The sequence below is a fragment of the Protopterus annectens genome, chromosome 1.part0 (assembly GCF_019279795.1).
Source record: "Protopterus annectens isolate FY-2018-M chromosome 1.part0, PAN1.0, whole genome shotgun sequence".
Classification (NCBI taxonomy): Eukaryota; Metazoa; Chordata; order Ceratodontiformes; family Protopteridae; genus Protopterus; species Protopterus annectens.
In genome coordinates this window covers 883,487,596-883,505,966 of record NC_056725.1, presented here as the reverse complement: position 1 = coordinate 883,505,966, position 18,371 = coordinate 883,487,596, and the positions used below count along the sequence as shown (strand labels likewise).

At 39.2% G+C, this 18,371-nt stretch overlaps 1 protein-coding gene across 2 annotated transcripts in view; it reads right to left on the bottom strand.

Moving 5' to 3' along the window:
- Positions 1-18,371, bottom strand: part of LOC122795620 (CD109 antigen-like) — a 647,366-nt gene that overhangs the window by 401,335 nt on the left and 227,660 nt on the right. For both annotated transcript variants that reach the window (XM_044063888.1, XM_044063895.1), the window contains one exon: positions 9,334-9,510. In XM_044063888.1, coding sequence (XP_043919823.1) covers positions 9,334-9,510 — 177 coding nt within the window. The remainder of the gene's footprint in view (positions 1-9,333; positions 9,511-18,371) is intronic.

Here is an 18,371-nt window from a genome sequence, read left to right as displayed (position 1 = left end):
ATGCACTTATATATCCAAATTGGAAGCCACACACTCTCCAGCCAAGACTGGAATAGCTGGTCAAGAGGAGAAGGTCAACACTTGTACCACACCATATGGAACACATAGCCCTCCAGAACAAACACCAGCACTGCCTTCACATAAAAACACAAACCACACACCCACCTTCATGGAGGCTCTCAATAAAAATCTACCCAAACAGAAAAGACCTCCAAAGAAGAAATGCACTCGGCCACCACAGCACAACACTAATCATGAGACACATAACTCTCCTAAACAGTGTGCTACTCAACCAAAGTCCCTAAGGCAAAACAGCATGCCCAACACTCTAGTCATAGGTGACTCAATAGTGAGGCATACTGATGTCCCACTCACTAGGCTGAATAAGGAGAAAGTAACAGTCAAATGCCTGTCAGGTGCCAGGATCCACCACATAACGTAAGCACTCAGGTCCCTCAACAGCAGGTACAAATATGACTCAGCCAATGTACATGTGGGTGTGAATGACCTGAGATGTACCTCCCTGGACTACATGAAAAGAGACATGGAGGGGCTCTCGGATTATGTAGCCCAGGCGGGTATGACCCTAGCCCTGAGCAGCATCCTACCATCACCCAGAATGCTACCACAGCACAATCAGAAAATGATTGAGTTCAACAATTGGCTAAGTTTCTGGTGTCATTCTAAGCGGATCCAATATCTGTCTGCCTGGGATTACATGACTGACAGACATCGATGCGTTGCCAGAGATAGTATGCATCTGTCACCCCTGGGCTTCCGGATACTGGTCAAGCCTCTTGCCACCCCTATAGTGCCTTTTTTTAGATGGTGTTCAAAAGACCAAATTACCACTGTAACAGCTACAAACAAATGCAATATGGGGGTCATGCTGCTCAACACTAGAAGTCTAAATCTCAAAATGCACTCGGTCAAAGCACTCCTTAAAAAGGAGAACATTGACATTTATGCTGTAACACAAACCTGGTTCAAGGCAGCAGAAAGCACCCCTACACTACCAGGCTCTAACTCATTCCACACCTTTCGGCCCCAGAACTTGGACCGAAGCTCCAAAGGCAGTGGTATTTCCATATTCATAAAGGATGTGCATACCTCCAGACTGGTAGCCCAACATAATGCATCAGAGATACTTCAGGTGCAGCTAACACTGGGGAAGACAGCAATTCAGGTTGTAGCCTGCTATAGGTCCCCAACCATGTCCCAGGACTCGCAGTCCACATTCCTAAGCACCCTGGTGAATATTAGGGTCCAACCTAACACTCTCATACTAGGCAACTTCAACTACCCCTCCATTAACTGGGAAAACTACTCATGTACCAATACAATTGACCAACATTTCCTGGAGTTCATTAATTCCAATGCCCTGGACCAGCTCATTCTTACCCCCCACTAGAGGTAGCAACATCCTTGACTTTATCATTACTAACATGGGTGACCATTGCTCTGCACCAATAGTCAGCTCCTCCCTGGTTAGTTCCAACCACAAACTAATGACCTTGGAAATCCACATCCCTCACACCCCCTCCCCACAAAGGTAACCGCTATGATAAACTTCTCCAAAGTTAACTTTGGGTTCCTAAAAACAGAGATGTCTAACTTCACAGCACCCATGAAAATGGACAATAGTTGCATGACCACCGAATCATACACCAGTGCATTGTATGAACACATAGACAAATGCATGGATCTCGCCATACCCAATAGAACTATACGAACACATACACAAATGCATGGACCTCACCATACCCAATAGAACCAAGATACTCTCCTTCAAAACAAAGGAAGCCAATCTGGTGGTCCCCGGCCATAAACAAACTGTACAACAGAAGGAGGAAACTGATGCAGAATAAGGTGAAGTCCCAAGACTGGAAAATCTCCCTTATCAGCCTCAACAAATAGTTGAGATCCCTCATCAAATCCTCTAAAGCTAGCTATGAAAACAGAATTGCATTAGATAGTAAAGACAACCACAACACCTTCTATAGTTATGCAAAGAATCTCCACGGCAATACCCAGATTTGCTCTGCGCTACTGCACAATGGTACCTCCTATACCGAGCCAACAGATATTGCCAATATATTGGCTGACAGATTCAGTGCCAACTTTATCCTTTTCTCCCCCACCAAAGGACCAATCACAATACCAGCAGATTTCCAGGCACCCGGTATTACTGCCACACAGGTTAAAACAGCACTGTCCAAGGCCAAGAATACAGCTTCTATGGGACCTGATAATATCCCTGGCTGTGTTCTACATGAATTACAGAGTGAACTGGCACCTCTTCTGTGTGCCCTGTCCAATCACAGCCTCACCTCAGGCTTTGCCCCTACCGAATGGCACACTGCTACAGTCATCCCTCTCCACAAAGGAGGAGTGACTACAGACCCTGGGAACTATCGCCCCATTAGCCTGATGAGTCTGATATGCAAAGCTATGGAACGCATCATCATGGCCCTAATAAATAAGGATATAGGGAATCGCCAAACTCTGGATCCCACACAGTTTGGTTTTGTGAAAGGTAGATCATGCCTGCTCAACTTGGTCAACTTCTTTGAGTCAGTCAGCAGAGCTGTGGATGAAGGCAAGGTGGTTCATACAGCCTACCTTGATCTGGCCAAGGCCTTTGATACCATTCCCCACTCAGGAATCAATGAAAAACTCACTAAGCTAGGCATCAACCCCTATATCACTAGGTGGGTTGCAAACTGGCTCACAGGTAGAACCCACAGTGTGAAAGTAGCTGACTCCAAGTCAGACTGCTGACTAGTCACAAGTGGAGTACCACAGGGTTTGGTCCTGGGTCCTCTCCTGTTTGGTAACTACTTCTCTGAAGTCCAGGCCAACATGAAGGCACTCTGGCTGACAAAGTTTGCAGACAATTGCAAGTTAGGAGCTATTATTAACTCCAAGTGATGGTGACATCCTACAGAATGGCCTCACTGAGACCAACGACTGGTGTCAGAACCATGGCCTTAAGCTCAATGCCAAAAAAAAAATGTGTCGTCATCCCCATTGGGAAAAACCCAGTTCCCATGAATTACCACATTGATGGTAGTCCACTGAATGCAGAAGGCATTATAAGAGATCTGGGAACACAGGTTGACAGCAACCTCTCTTTTGATCACCACATTGCCACTGTGGTCAGAAAGTCCTTCTATGTGCCACATTTCATTGCTAAGGGTTTTGCATCCAGGAAGAAAGAGGTCATTGTCTCCCTCTACTTTTCCCTCATTAGGCCAATCATCGAGTACAGTGCCCCATTTGGCATGTACCTCACTAGACACCTGCAACAACTGGAGAGGCCACAAAAGTACCTCACAAAGAGGATCCCAGGCCTTAAACACTTGTCCTATATGGACAGACTCAAAAAAAACTCCAACTATTTTCTGTCTCATATCGCCTACTTAGAGGTGATCTCTGCTTGACTTACAAAGTCATGTCTGACCCAGCACTGTTAATAATGCTAAATCTAAAGAAATCCCAATCCCTCTGCACCACATGCTCCAGAGACCTCAACCTCATTACCACAATCAACAGAATGTACTGGAGGGATGGGTTCATAACCCAGAGACTGCCCATGCTATGGAATAGGCTTCCCATACAAGTCAAGCAGAGCACCTCGCTGACCCTCTTCAAGAGTAATCTTGATAAGTGGCTAGGAAATATAAAATTCACCCTGGGGATACCTCCAGTGGCTCTACTCGACAGAGGCACTGGGAACTAAGATTAGGTGGCACAATACCAGGGTAATCCTATGGCTAGGCTTGTAAAGGCCCCAGGGCCATTAGCCTAGTACACACCTAACATATAAAACTATGTCAAACCCAGAGCTGTTGGACATGCTACACCTAAAAAAATCCCAATCCCTCCGAGCTACATGCTCTAGGGACCTAAACCTTGTCACCACAATAAACAGGACAAGCTGGAGGGATAGATTTCTGGCCCAGAGACTTCCTATACTCTGGAACAAGCTACCCATCTATGTCAAGCAAAGTTCCTCATTAGCAATCTTCAAGAAAAATCTTGATGAGTGGATGGGAAATAGGAAATACACCCCGGGGATCACTTCTGTGTCTCTACTGGACAGTGGAACAGGAAAATAACTTTCTTGGGTGGTGTAATCTCTAGAAATTTGCTGGCTAGGCTTACGTAGGCCCTTGGGCCGATAGCCTAGTACCTACCTATGAACCTGTGAACCTATGAACCTATGTAGTGCTATGTTCAACTGCACTGCACAAATACTATAATGTATACAGAATGAACTTTATCACAGCAATGTGCATTGCAACTATACTTATTCCAGTCATTACACATCTGTCTTGTTAGTCAAAGTGTACAGATGTTTAGAGTGTGGGTTGGGTTATTACTGGCCATGCTGAATGATATTTTTCCAGTGTAGGAACAGGAGAAGATATGTGCATAGCTAAGCAGCACAGAGCACAGTCAGGAAGCTGTAGTAGCAGCAGACAGCAGCTCTGCCTATAAGGGACACAGTAGTAGTAGCACCACCCTTTCACTCACATGCAGTACAGGAATATGTGCTGTTAGCACCAACCTTTCAGTCACATGCAGTGCAGGAATGTGTGCCAGTAGCACCAACTTTTCAATCACATGCAGTGCAGAAATGTGTGCCAGTACAAACTGTGAAGCTACATATAACAAGGGTTCAGTATTCTAAGCTTGCTTTGTGTGTGTCTGTTAATTCAGTTATTGATACACAACACTTTAATATTTCTTACAGAAGTATCAGTCTCATTTGCAGGCTGTTGGTATTTACATGATGAAATACAAAATGTTTCATTTAGCTGCAGACAGCATATGCCATTTATGTACTGAACAGTTCATTAAAGTATGCTGGTGTAACTTACAGTGTCATCCTATTATCAGCCTATGGCATACCTCTTCAAATGCATGCCATTGTTTACCTTTAAACTAGAAAGGAAAAAAAATCATCATTTTTCCAGCATGCATTTAGATGCTTGTGACATACATAACATCAAGCCCCTTCTGAAGAATCACTAACCAGCAGGACCTCCAAAGTACTGCATCATCTTGTCTTCCATTTTGTGCCAGCTAACATCCTTGATAGTTTAATAGGTTTATAGGATGATACTAGGCTATTGGCCCAGAGGCCCTTATAAGCCTAGCCAAGAATTTTGCCCATGTTCCCACAGAGCCAGCACCTGTTTCCCCTCTCCAGCAGAGACACGGGTGGGATCCCAGGGGTGTATTTTCTGTTTCCCATCCAGTCGCCCAGGTTCCTCTTAAAGAGGGCTAGTGAGATACTCTGCTTGACATGGACAGGGAGTCTATTCCACAGATGGGGGAGTCCTTGGGACACAAATCTGTCCCACCAACAAGTTCTATTAATGTCACAGACCAGGTTGAGGCCTTGCGTGTGGGTTGTACGAATGGAGTTTGACTTACGGATATGCAGCAACTCCATCAAGGCTGGGTCTGAGATGGCCTTATATGCCAGACACAGGTCACCTCTGAGCAGTCTGTAAGAGACTGAGTAGAGGGACATGGCTTTTAGTCTATCAGTATAGGATAGGTGTTTGAGACCCTGGATTTTTCTGGTCAGGAACCTCTGTGGTATCTCCAGCTGCTGCATGTGCTTGGCAAGGTACATGCTGAAGGGAGAATTGTACTCGATAATGGGTCTGATAAGGGAGGAGTACAGGAATGTTATGCTTTCTAACTGATGTTTTCTACTTACCAGTATTCTAATGTCAATGACAATGTGTTCAGAAAATGCATGATGCTCTGTGTGAAACAAGATTTCCTTAAATTATCTCATAATCAAAATGACTGCACTGTCATTGAGGTAGAACCCACTATGATGCAGGTAATCTGGGTTTAGCAATACCCTGGAAGAGTAAAAGTCAGCAAAGGGATATGATGGATGTATCCACCTCTGGGTCACATTTTGTTTAACAGCACATGAAGAAGCAATAATCACAGTAATATGTTATGTTTCAATCCCAGAAATGTGAAAGACTATACACAGTTTTGGTCTCAGAAATCAGTGTTAAAAGAAACTAATCAATTAATATAAGGAGAAAACCCTGATTTCTTCTACATAGGGGTCAATATGATTAGCCCTATATCACTGCAGCAAAGTTATAATAATAACTGCCCCAAAACTGTACAACTTCAGTCTGAGAAATCTTTGTTTCAGGAAATCAGACTTTTGAAATAAATTATTATTCCCAAGAGGTGTGAGCAGGTATTCAAGCACCTTGTCATAGCTGCATGATATAAGCATTTCTGAAGTGACTGCATTTTCATGTCCAGCAAAAATAGTATGGTTAAAAAAGTACCTTATGGCTACTAGAATGACACAATACCTGGATGCCCTAATCTCTTCTTTATCTGTCCTGCCAATAGCATTACTGAAAACTGTCTACAACTGGCCAAAACAGAGTGGCAGGTCACCCCAGACCAGGGTAAATTATGCTTTGTCTTTGCAGGAGAGACACTGAAAAGATGATAGGCCATAGTTCGTTACTTACAACTGAGAGCCTAAATTATGAAGAAAAATTGGCTACAATTAATCCCATTGAATATGTCATCCAGTTGTCATTCATAATCCCCTCCTCCTTTTTCCATCTTCACTTACAATCTAACCCGCCACTTGTTTTCTGACAAAGCAGTGTATTCATATCCTAGACTCATGCCTTTTCCAATATATGCATGCCAAGCCCTCAGAGTCTTTATTTCCTATATCAGCCTATTCACTACCCCCTAACATTTTGATGCTTCTCTTGTTTGGTATGGTTTCCAAAACCAAACAGAGTAATTTAGAGGTAGCTTTACCAGCTTTAGAGATGAAAAGAAAATCTCGTCAGCTATTCTGTCCACACTTCTTATACAGCTTAGTATCATATCAGCCTTTGAGTGGCCTTTTCATTCTGCATCACATGACTTAATGTGAATATATATATATATATATATATATATATATATATATATATATATATATATATATATATATATTTGGACAGAATTATAAAAGTTGTCATAAGTACTAATGTAAGATCCGTGTCAATTATCACCTGGAAACATAGCTATAACATTGGATCTAACTTCAGAATTTGGTGGGTTTGGTAAGAAATATGTTGTGTTATAATAAATGTACAAGAGATACATAAGCATGTGAGTGTGACAGTTTATGGCTCTAAAATCTAAGGAAGAAGAAGTACAGACTTGGTTTGCCCAATCTATCAAATGTCCTGCTGTTTTTATTGCTAGGGGCAATGTTAGAGGAAAAAAGTTCTTGCACTTCTCTCTCTCTCTGCACTTAAAGACATAATGGCAGTGTAAGCAGAGAGGTTCTTATAATGGTGCTTGTGGGTATCTAGGACCCCCTAAAACCTAACAGGATGTTGAGAATCTGGTGACATAAATGCAGCAGACAATGCATCCTAGAAGGTCCCTAACCTGCAGTGATAGCCACAGGTTTAAGGGAGTGAATACTGATAAACTGATAACTTCTTTTGGAAGTAAGACACTTCTTTGTCCTCCAATTTGAAAAAGCCTTTCATTTTTGAAATGGTGTCATCGAAGGAAATTTCCTTAGTTTAGAAATCTGAAGAAAGAGCTTCCTGTTTGTCAGATCCATTACCCATGCAGGAAGAAATCTGAGAAGCCCTTCTTAATTAGATTCAGACAAAATCTCTTCTTCAGAAGACAAAACTAGTGTCATCTTCTTCTTCATGGGAGGCGGCGAGAAGCAGGAAAAGAGTACTGAGAAAGATGAAATGGTTTTGAGCAACCCTTGAACAAATTTGTATACGTCCTCCTGATCCCTTTACTAACAAGAAGGGGTAAGAGAAAAGGAGGACAAATGACTGGTCTTTTGAGTGCATTTCTGGGGGTGTAGAGTTGCATGGTCTTTGGAATATAATACACATGTCTGACCTGCATTATCAGCCACTGGACTTCCCTATCTAGCACCTGATGTATGTCTTCCTCACCCTCAAGACAGAATAATTCATGGATCTCCCTTTCTAATTGACTCCACTAGACTCCACCAGATGAGCAGACTATTCAGATGAACAGAACTCATAGATCATAGCAACCTCTTGAGGAAAAAGATAGACATCCCCAGAGAAGCAGACTGACAGCCCAGTGGTTGCATAAGCACAAATCAGTGGAATAGTTTGTCAGCCAAAGATCATATGAGAGAAGTGGACATACAGGTATCGTCACTCATCTCTCTCATGAACTTTTAATTTTTCTTAACCTGACAGAAGATGTCCTCTACAGGAGACTCCATCAAGATGGTAGCAGGGATTGTCCCTAACACATCTGTTTTCAAGAAACAATGGAGCTAGTTAAGACTAATCCTACTGTTGTTTTGAGTGAAAGATAAGCAAATAGGGGGTTGGCATAATGGTTATGCCATTTGCCTTATAGACCTAAGGTACAGGGTTTGATACTCACATGGGGTAATTTGCTAGACTTAAAATGGTCCACAAGGGCAGTTAGCCTACTACTAATCTATTAACGTAAATAGAACACAACCTGATGTTATGTTTTCTCCCAAAACAAAAGTTTGGGAGCCTTTCTATGAGATTTGACACCCATAACTGTACTTGCTCTTTCTGACAGACATAAGCCAAGATTTTACACAAATCTCTAGACACAAAAGTAAGGGTCCCTAATGCCGTACTTATCTGCTTGAAGACAAAGTAGTCAAAGCTGACCATCAGTACTATAAGACACCAAGCTGATGAGAGTCTGCACTAGCATACTAATGACAAGAAGTCTTGGTGCATCCGTGTATCATCCTGATATTAGCACATCCTCTCTTGGTTAAGGGTGGAAGTATGGCATGGCAGGAAGGGGCCTGGAGCTTTGTAATCTGGCTGAACACAAGGTATCCTTGGCAGTATATGTCCCATATTGTAATAGCAGGACTTACCTAATGAGGAGTATTAGCTGTTAACTGGGTTTATAGTTTCAGGACAAAGTGTTCTCTTCTTTTACCAAGTTTATAAATAATACATCATCTTTCACATAAGCCACACCCTTACTTTGAAATGATAATAACTTCTGTGGTTATGACTAATACATTATTCTTCACACAAGCCATACCCTGATTTTGAGATGATAATAAATTATGGGGTTATGACTAATATATCATTCTTCACACAGGCCACATTCTGATTTGGAGATGATAATAAATTATGGTCACTACTAAACTCTGTAAAGTTATGAATAATTGAATAAAAAAGCTTTTTTTAATAGGTAAGCATTTATACAGTCCATGTTATCTCTGTTGTGCTCTGTTAAAAGCAGTAAATTTACCTTATTGTTGAACATATACTGTACAGGGAGCACGAGGGTATCACTTATAATCTCATTCCTGTCATTTACGTAGTACACAACCAGAGTGGAAGTTGGAGCCCAGGAGTTTTCAGGTGTCAAAGTAAATGTTGTTGAAGTTACTTTTCCTGTAGCCACTACATGTCCACTGCTTATAATCTAATTCACAAAAATGAGAAAAAAGAGCAATAAAATAATGGAATGATGTTAACAAGACAAAGTGCTACCAACCAGAAATGGATAAACACACATCAGAAATGGATAAACATGGTTGTGAATATATAATCATAAGAAGGTGCAGACGGATATAAGGTGAACTGAGTCTGCCCAAGTGATACAAGATCCATTACAGGGGCCACACACCTTCATGTTCATGTTGTTCTACTGCCTGTATGATGGTCCTTTTAACCCTCCCACAGTCATGATTCTCCACATCTGTTGTGAATGCACTCTTGGGACCTATTTGGTAAAGCAGTACTTTCTAATATTACTGTTAAACTATGCCTCTTCAGACTCTTACCTGGACTCCATCTTGTCTGTCCTGCCCTTCCTCCCCAGGATAGCACTTTTCACATCTTATTACAGCATGGATTCATATAATATCACCTCATGATTTCTTTCAGTCAAAGCTTACATCACAAGCACCCTAAGCTTCACCTGGCATCTTCTCATGATTAAGTTTCTTCAGGTTTTTCTGTATCCCTTTTCTCTTCCTCTACACAGTGAACATTAGCTTAATGTCATGTCCTCATACTTTGCCTACAAAACTGTGCACACTCCAGTATGGCCACAGCAGTTCCATATTCAGGCAGATGGTACAGAGAAAAAAGATGACGTCTGCCTCTCTGAAGCCTAAGTCGCTAGTGATGTTGTCCACCATGACACTACCAGTTCAGTTCACTAAAACTGTTTCACACTGTGCTGAGTGGTTTAACCTAGTAGTGATTAGCTTCTACCAACAAATCTTTCAGCTTTAGTTTCCTTTACCCATTCATTGGTATTTACAGTCAAGATGATTCCATCTTGTCTCCTGAGTTTAAACACAGCATCTATGTTAATTACTTAACCATTTCCTCAATTCCCATAAGGGTACACCTTAGTCAGTACATTGGATATAACACAAATTCCTGTCCAACTTTAACATTCCCTACCCTTTCTGTACAGCATGGATCCTGTCACCCATATTTTCTTAATGCTAATGATTTCAGTCCTGACAAAATGGGTACCATAAGAAACCGAATGCTTCCACCTCCAAAAAATCAGACACTAAATGTGACAGGATTCATATTTTCTGTGGGCTACAGGGGTACTTAGTTATTATGGAACTAACAGAAAATATCCCTCAAATCCAAAAACATCCATGCATAATCTTTGTAGGCTATGATAAGATGACGCTTATCATAAATATTGCAGTTTTACCTCACAGTTATAAGAACATTGATGAAACAGTCATCCACTTCATTTTTAAGTGTGCTACTTAACTTACGTCAGTAATATTACGTAAAAATCATTGCTGGCAGATTGAGATCACCATGCCTCTTACCGTTTTCACTCTATCCTATACTTTTTATTTTCTCTTCCAGTTTTTCATTTTCCTGGCTTGCTGTGTATGGTGTGGGGGCCAATAGGAGTGAACCATTGTATCAACACACCAACCATACTTCTTCCTTCAGTTTAAGTGCCATGGGGCTTAATCTGTGGTCTGTCCCTGCCTATCTGCTTGCCCTGGACTTGGTTTAGTGCTGTTCCTCCTACCTAACCTCACACCTGATGGTCTAATGTATGTAAATCGTCTTCCTACCCCCCCCCTCCAACGTGGCATTGACACTGCATTTTCTTTTGTGAATACTGAAGCAAAGTATCATTTAGTTTATGTGTTTTTGTTTTTTTTACTGGTCTGTTGGTTTTCTTCTTGAACCCTTCAGCCATTTCCCTTTTCTGTGTCATGAAAATAGTCTTTGTAAGCTCTTTTTTTTTTTTTTGGTGTAGTCTATGAAATATTCCCTATGAGCAGGACTGGAGATTGCTATTACAACCAGTCTACCTACAGTGCATTAGTACAACAGTAGAACTAACCCAAGCGGAAAGAAATGCCATCAAAAAATATATCTGAACTTTATTCTGTGGAGGATGGGAAGTAAGTCTGTACTTGTTCATTGGTAATACTAGGCTATCAGTGTGCAGACTTTAACATGGCAAACCAACAACCAGATGGCAGAATCAAACTCTGTACCTTATACCTGAAAAGTAAAGACCTTAATGGTTGCACCACCCCATTGCGAGTGGAAGCTCTTTCAACAATACGCATCGTACCAAGTTACACTGTTTTGTAATAGTATACCCCTAAAACAGGAGCTGCCTAAACACCTGCTCTACCTGGCCCTACAGTTATCACTTGCTGACTGGAATATATATTCTGCTTCATCACAAGGTCACAGAATTACTGGCTATTGGAATAGTAAGCTTCATATACTCCTGTAGATCCAGTCTACAAACTGCAAAAATGCTCAATGTTTGCAATATTATTCCCTTTACCAATACATAATTCTTTCTTCTAGCATGCATATTGAGGCTTACCTGCTTGATGTCATCTCCTACCAACCCATTCCACCATTTATCTTTTAACTTCTTTTTGTACTAAATTGAGTATTCAGTTCCTTCACATGTCATGTAACTCTGGTCTGTACATTCTACATTTTCTTCTCATTGCTTTTCACTGAGCATGACCTTTCATTTTGCCCACCATCCCTACAGACCACCCATGCTAATGGTGATATTGCTTTTATAACTATGCTTACTGGTACCACTTTTGAAGGACTAAACCATAAACTATTTTGCCTCTTTATTCCTCTTCACTCCTTTTGCATTCAAGGATATGTACCCTCCATTCTTCTAGAGAGACCTTTCCTCTCTCCTTAGGTTTTCTGACCCCTTTACCAAATTAACTTTTACCTCTTTCAGTGCGTTTACTTCTGTCTTACTGGATCCTGCCTTATGACATCCACTATCTCATCTTCTGCTAGCTGCTCGTACATTATCTTGCCATCTTGCTGGGTCTTATCCTTATCCTCCCCTTTACTAGGATTAATTCTACCATTTTTTGGCTTTATAACAAGAAACACTTACTAATATGGTTATGAAATATAAAATCCTGATTTTATTCCATCCCTTTTATTGACTTTAATTCTTCCACTAGCATCTGGTGACATTCAGTGTAACTCTGGACAGCATCTGAATGCATGCAGATTATCAAGCAGATTTGTCCTACTTAAACCTAAACTGTAAGCTAAGTACTTACCAGAGAGATTTATCTGGTACTAGTCCAGTCTCTGGAGCACATGGACTGGTGCAGGTGACAGTCTTTGGCAATGGTCAGTCTCTTAACAGTTTGAGCCACTGATGTAGCGCTACTTGCTGACTCTCCAGATCTTGTTGCTGCTTTTTCAGATTTACAAGGTCTCAGAGTCAGTTTCAGTTTATGAGTTTCTCTTTAGTATTTTCAATCAGATAAGCAAATTCTAGCTATATCTTAACTGTTCGTGAACTTTTTTTACTGTGTGCTATCTACTCCTTATATTCCATAACCTAACATTTCCACTCTTTTTTACCTTTCCTATTACCAATTAAAAAACTATATATATATATATATATATATATATATATATGTATAGGTTCACTTTATAATCCAGAAATCCTGAAATACCGAATTTCAGAATCTCGAGATCATAAAGCCGAAACCTTAAAATCCCGAAACCCCAGAAGTGCGAACTTCAAAATCACGACTCCTACACTAACCATACACATAGACACACCCCCCCCACACACACAAACACATAAACCTGCACCCTGCATGTGGGGGGCTGCAGCTCCCCCACACCCCCTTAATTAAATATACTAAGTCCAAGGTCGCACTACACAGAAAAACACATGAAAACACCACCATACACGTTACATTCCCCTTACACACACACATCACAGTAACAAAACAAACTGACACACACTAAAGCCCCTAACCAAGACCCTTAAACATAAATACTTACCTGAATTCAACATCTCTGGACTTCGGGATTTTGAAATTCGCGCTTCTGCGGTTTCAGAGATTTCAGCTTTTGGCTTTATATTCTCTGGATTCTGAAATGTGATATTTCAGAATTTCAGGATTATAAAGTATTCCCATAAATAAATATATATATATATATATATATATATATATATATATATATATAAAATGAATTCGCTGAAAGTACACATAATCTAACCGTCCTAATGTCAAAAATCAACTCTTAATGCCGAAAATGTCGGACACGACATTTTCGGCACTTAACAGCAATGCCACCCTTGCTGCTACTCCCTAGCTAGCACACCTAACATCCAGATTATGCAGGGGAGCAAGCCCTCGGCACCCCCACCCCCTCCTAACTATATATTCGAACTACGAGATTGTACTACAGTGAGGAAAGGGCTCTATTTCCCTAACCACACTGTACTGTGATCCCTGTACATCCCTTCGAATGTTATATTTGCGAATGCACAGTCCATTCGCAAATGTAACATTCGCTCATTTAACCAGCACACATATGAAGTATCGCACATATGAAGTATTTGAACATCTGTAGTTTGAATACTTCATAGCTGTGCAATGGTACAGAGACATTCCAATGGTAAACCATATATATATATATATATATATATATATATATAGATATATATATATATATATATAAAGAGGGAGAGAGACAGAAGTTATCATTTATTCTCTCTTTTCTGTATTTTCTGCTAAAATGTGGGATTTTGTTTTTTGGGTTTTTTTCTGATAATAATCGCTAGAGTGGCTGTTAAATTGTTTCAGGTTGGGTAACTATTTGATATGGCATGAATTAGGTCTTGATTTCTCAGTAACATATGAGTCCTCCAATAGTTCTTTTTGCCTTCTGTTGCTGAAAATTTACTTTTCTGTTTCAAAATGCCAGTATTTTCTTTTCTAGTTAACTAGGATGGAAGGTAAGGCCTCTGATTTAAAAAAAAAAATGTGCCAAGTGCCGGCACAAGATTCCACCCCAAGATTCAAATGAACTCTGCACTGTGTGGCTTGGAGTCTGGCATATTAATGCCAACTGCTCAATCTACAAGAATTTCAGCTCCAGAATGTTAATGACCAGGCAGCATAAATTGTGTTAAAAGGAATGTTTACATTTGGTACAGCCAAAGAGGCAAGAGAAGGATTATTCCAGATTATACCATCTTAAAGTCCATGAGTTCCAGATTCCAGATTATACCATCTCAAAGTCAATGTGCTCCAGATTCCAGACTATACCAACTTAAATAATTATTCTATGTAAAGTTCTATATGACTGTAATAGAAGCTTTATTCAGGACTGGTTGCACAACTTATCCCTTCATTATTACAAAGTATGGTTGAGATCATATGATCGACAACGTAAAAACTAAAAAAAAAATGCTACAGAAATGAAACAGCTTTTTTGCAGGTGGGCAAAACCCCCTACACCCTTACACCCTCTGCTAATTTGATATATATATATATATATATATATATATATATATATATATATATATATACATATATATATATATATATATATATATATATATATATATATATATATATATATAGTACTTACGTATTATAGCAACCAGATTTTTGCAGGAAAACTGTTTGCTTCCTGCTCATTGAATCAGTTTGTGAATGTTATAAAAAAGTAATATAATGTGTTCTCTTTAGCACTTTAGTTTGTTTGGTGCATTGTTATCAATACAAATTGAAAGATGCTACTGCCAGCATCTCACTTATTGCAAGTTGCATATTGCACTACAAATTGTAATTGCTGACAATTTATGACCTCACAGAAAGACCAAACCAGCAAATGAGCACTCCACAACGTTACAGCACTAAGAAAATCAATAATCAGTGTGAAGTACAATACGTATTTATCAGAACATGCCACCATCCCTAAACAAAATAAAACCAGTACTGCGAACTTCTTCTGTGAAAAACGCTCCCCAAAATCGGCTGTCCACATAATCCGGTCTCCCTTTTGAAAATTACTACTTATTACAACTCTCTCATTGAAAGGGTTACTTTCAAAGATGTTTACAAATTGAGAGAAAAACTGTTTACCAAGAGTATGATTCCTGTGTCTGTGTTTTCCGTCTCAGGATTCCTTCCACATACTGAAAAAAAATATTTTGTGAATAAGAGAGCAACCATGACAATTTCAGCACGCATTTGCAATGCACCCATAACAGAAAGAGAAATTTTTAAATTTCTTTTCTTCCTGAAGATAATCCAAAGTTATTCTTCATCAATAAAGACTTACAGCGACACTTTACAGTGTTTCCTGCACTCGTTTTGATTCCATGATATGAATTTCACAACCGCGAAAATCTGGTTGCGATAATACGTAAGTACTATATATATATATATATATATATATATATATATATATATATATATATGTATAGATATAATAACTCTGAGATTGTACTACAGTGGTAAATAAAGCATATTCCTCGATCTCCACTATATCACGATCTGTATGCAACTCTTTCTCTTCCCCACAGTTGTTTTTTGAGTTTTTATATTCTTAATTATATGTCCATGACCTGACCATATGACATTCGACAATCTAAAAACTTGACAAACTGTAATGAATCTATATATATATATATATATATATATATATATATATATATATATATATATACAAAAGACTTTTTGAAATAACTTCTTTACTGTAATTCCCATCTTTAGTACATCAGCTACTGTCTCCACAAGATGTCTACTGAGAAGACACATGGCCAGTGTTCTATAGATGGGGTTATAATATACAGGATTACAATGGGGTTGCCACTAATAACAAGCTTCTTATGTGTTTGAGATACAGATGCCAAGAAATTCGCCAAAGAAGAAATTGTTTTGAAATCCATGCCTAAAACATATAACACTGGGTTATAATCAGACAGACAAAATCCAAATTCTTAGCAATGTATAGAACTTTACCTGGCCCTATGTATTAAAAAGCTGGAGAAAAAAGAAAAAGTAAACTAAATGCTTCACAGTTGAAAAAAGCAAAGGTACACTAAATGCTTCACAGCTTTAAAAAGTGTTACACTAACACACCACTGCCACACAGAAGATTGTCAAGAATTATGCACAGTTTTAAAAGTTGTTGAACATTTCATTCAGTCCTTAGTTTTAAAAACTTGTTGTGCACTTTGTTCACCCTTCTAAAAAAAGGCCAAATGAAGCATTAAATGGTTTGCAGTTGTAAAGGTGTTTGCACTTCCTGTTGCCCTGTTTTGGTGGCAGCTGACTGCTGTTAATACTCCAGGCTAAGACCTGATCCTAATGGCAGAGAAAGGTGCTAAAAGCTTGCTATAAATATTTTTGACATCAGAAATATCGTGTTTTCTCTGATATTTGAGCATAATCATGACACTCCATGCATTACAAAAAGGTTACATCTCATCCAACAGATTTTGCATTTTTTTATTTCTGTTAAAATAATTGCCTATTCTGTTTCTCCTCCATCTTTTGGGTGGGGTATCAGGTGTGGTCATGACAGAGGCACATTATCTTCCTTGAGGAGGTTCTTAACAACACTGCTCAAAATCTTTTGTAACCCAGCTTTTATGCCCTTAGGAGACTGGTTGTGGCACATTAGTCAGGATTATATTGTACTTGAATCCAGATCAGACTTATTTTCATTAATGTTTACCAATAGTATAAAAGCACAAGTTAAATTAAAAATGGTCTGCTTCCATCCATTTATTATGGAGAAAACAAGCACTATGCCGGTAATAGTAATATGCAGAGTTACAGTGCAATGCCAGAAAGCATAGTTATAATCTGAAGTTACTTATAGGGATCACAGATATCTTCATCTGTCATATATCAGGTGCACCTGTTGTGGAAATATTACATTGTTCCACTTAAAGCAAAAATTTGCCCTCTATGTCTAACTACTACAGTGAGACTGAGAGCTCCCTGCAGGGAATATTCATGATTATCCTGAAGTGTTAGAAGAGTATACTAAAAGGTGAGAGGATAGCAATAAATTCTGCTTCTGTTACAAGCTAATTACTTCATTCTGGGGGAAACTGGAATATCTACTGCTGTCATTTCTATTTGTCAGAACAAATTAGTCATTGGCAATGCAGTGCGTTGTTACAATAAGCCATCTTTTGTATTATCAATTCTGCAGATATTTTTACAAAATGGCAAGTGCATGAAATAGCCATAGTAAGGCTTGAAAATTGTTCAGTTCCATTTATGTATTTGTTTAAGTTTGAAATGACTGGGGCACATATTAAAATGACTTTAAAGGAAATATTGATGTGGATTTAAAAACGTGAGTTTAGCAGGACTGTTAATGTTTGCACAGGTTTTGATACCCTGAGCAAAATGTCAGTTGAGGTTCCCTTTTTATGTCAGAAAATGCTGATTCTTCTGTGATCTAATCCCAACCCATGTCAAAAAATAAAATAATGCTGATTGTTACATTAAGTAACAATAAGCTCTATACCATGCCTTAGCATATTAAAAATTACACTTCTAGTCTTAAAGTAACACTAAATAGGTGCCACTTTCATTAGCTCTAGGTGGCTATTTTTTTCAACAGGAAAGGATTATGGTCATGTCTCCAATAAGAACCATGTTGTAGTATATAGACTGCCATGATTACACTCCAAAAACAGGAAAATTATATACTTATTACTTGTTACTTTACTTTTCTACTATCATAAGCAAAGCATGTGGCAGAATGAAATGCCTAACAGCTTTTAAAGCTGGTCATTCTTCAGAGGGACACTTTGCATCTACCTGCTCTTTGTTTGACAACTCTAAGGTGCTATACCAGTTTTCAAATGATCTAAAAGTTATTAAAAATCCATGTGGTCTTATACTTTTTCATTTGTCTTTGTAGCAGGCAGTACATGGAATGGATATATATCTCCATGCACTACAAACAATTCTGATTTGGTCTCACCAGTCATAACCCTTA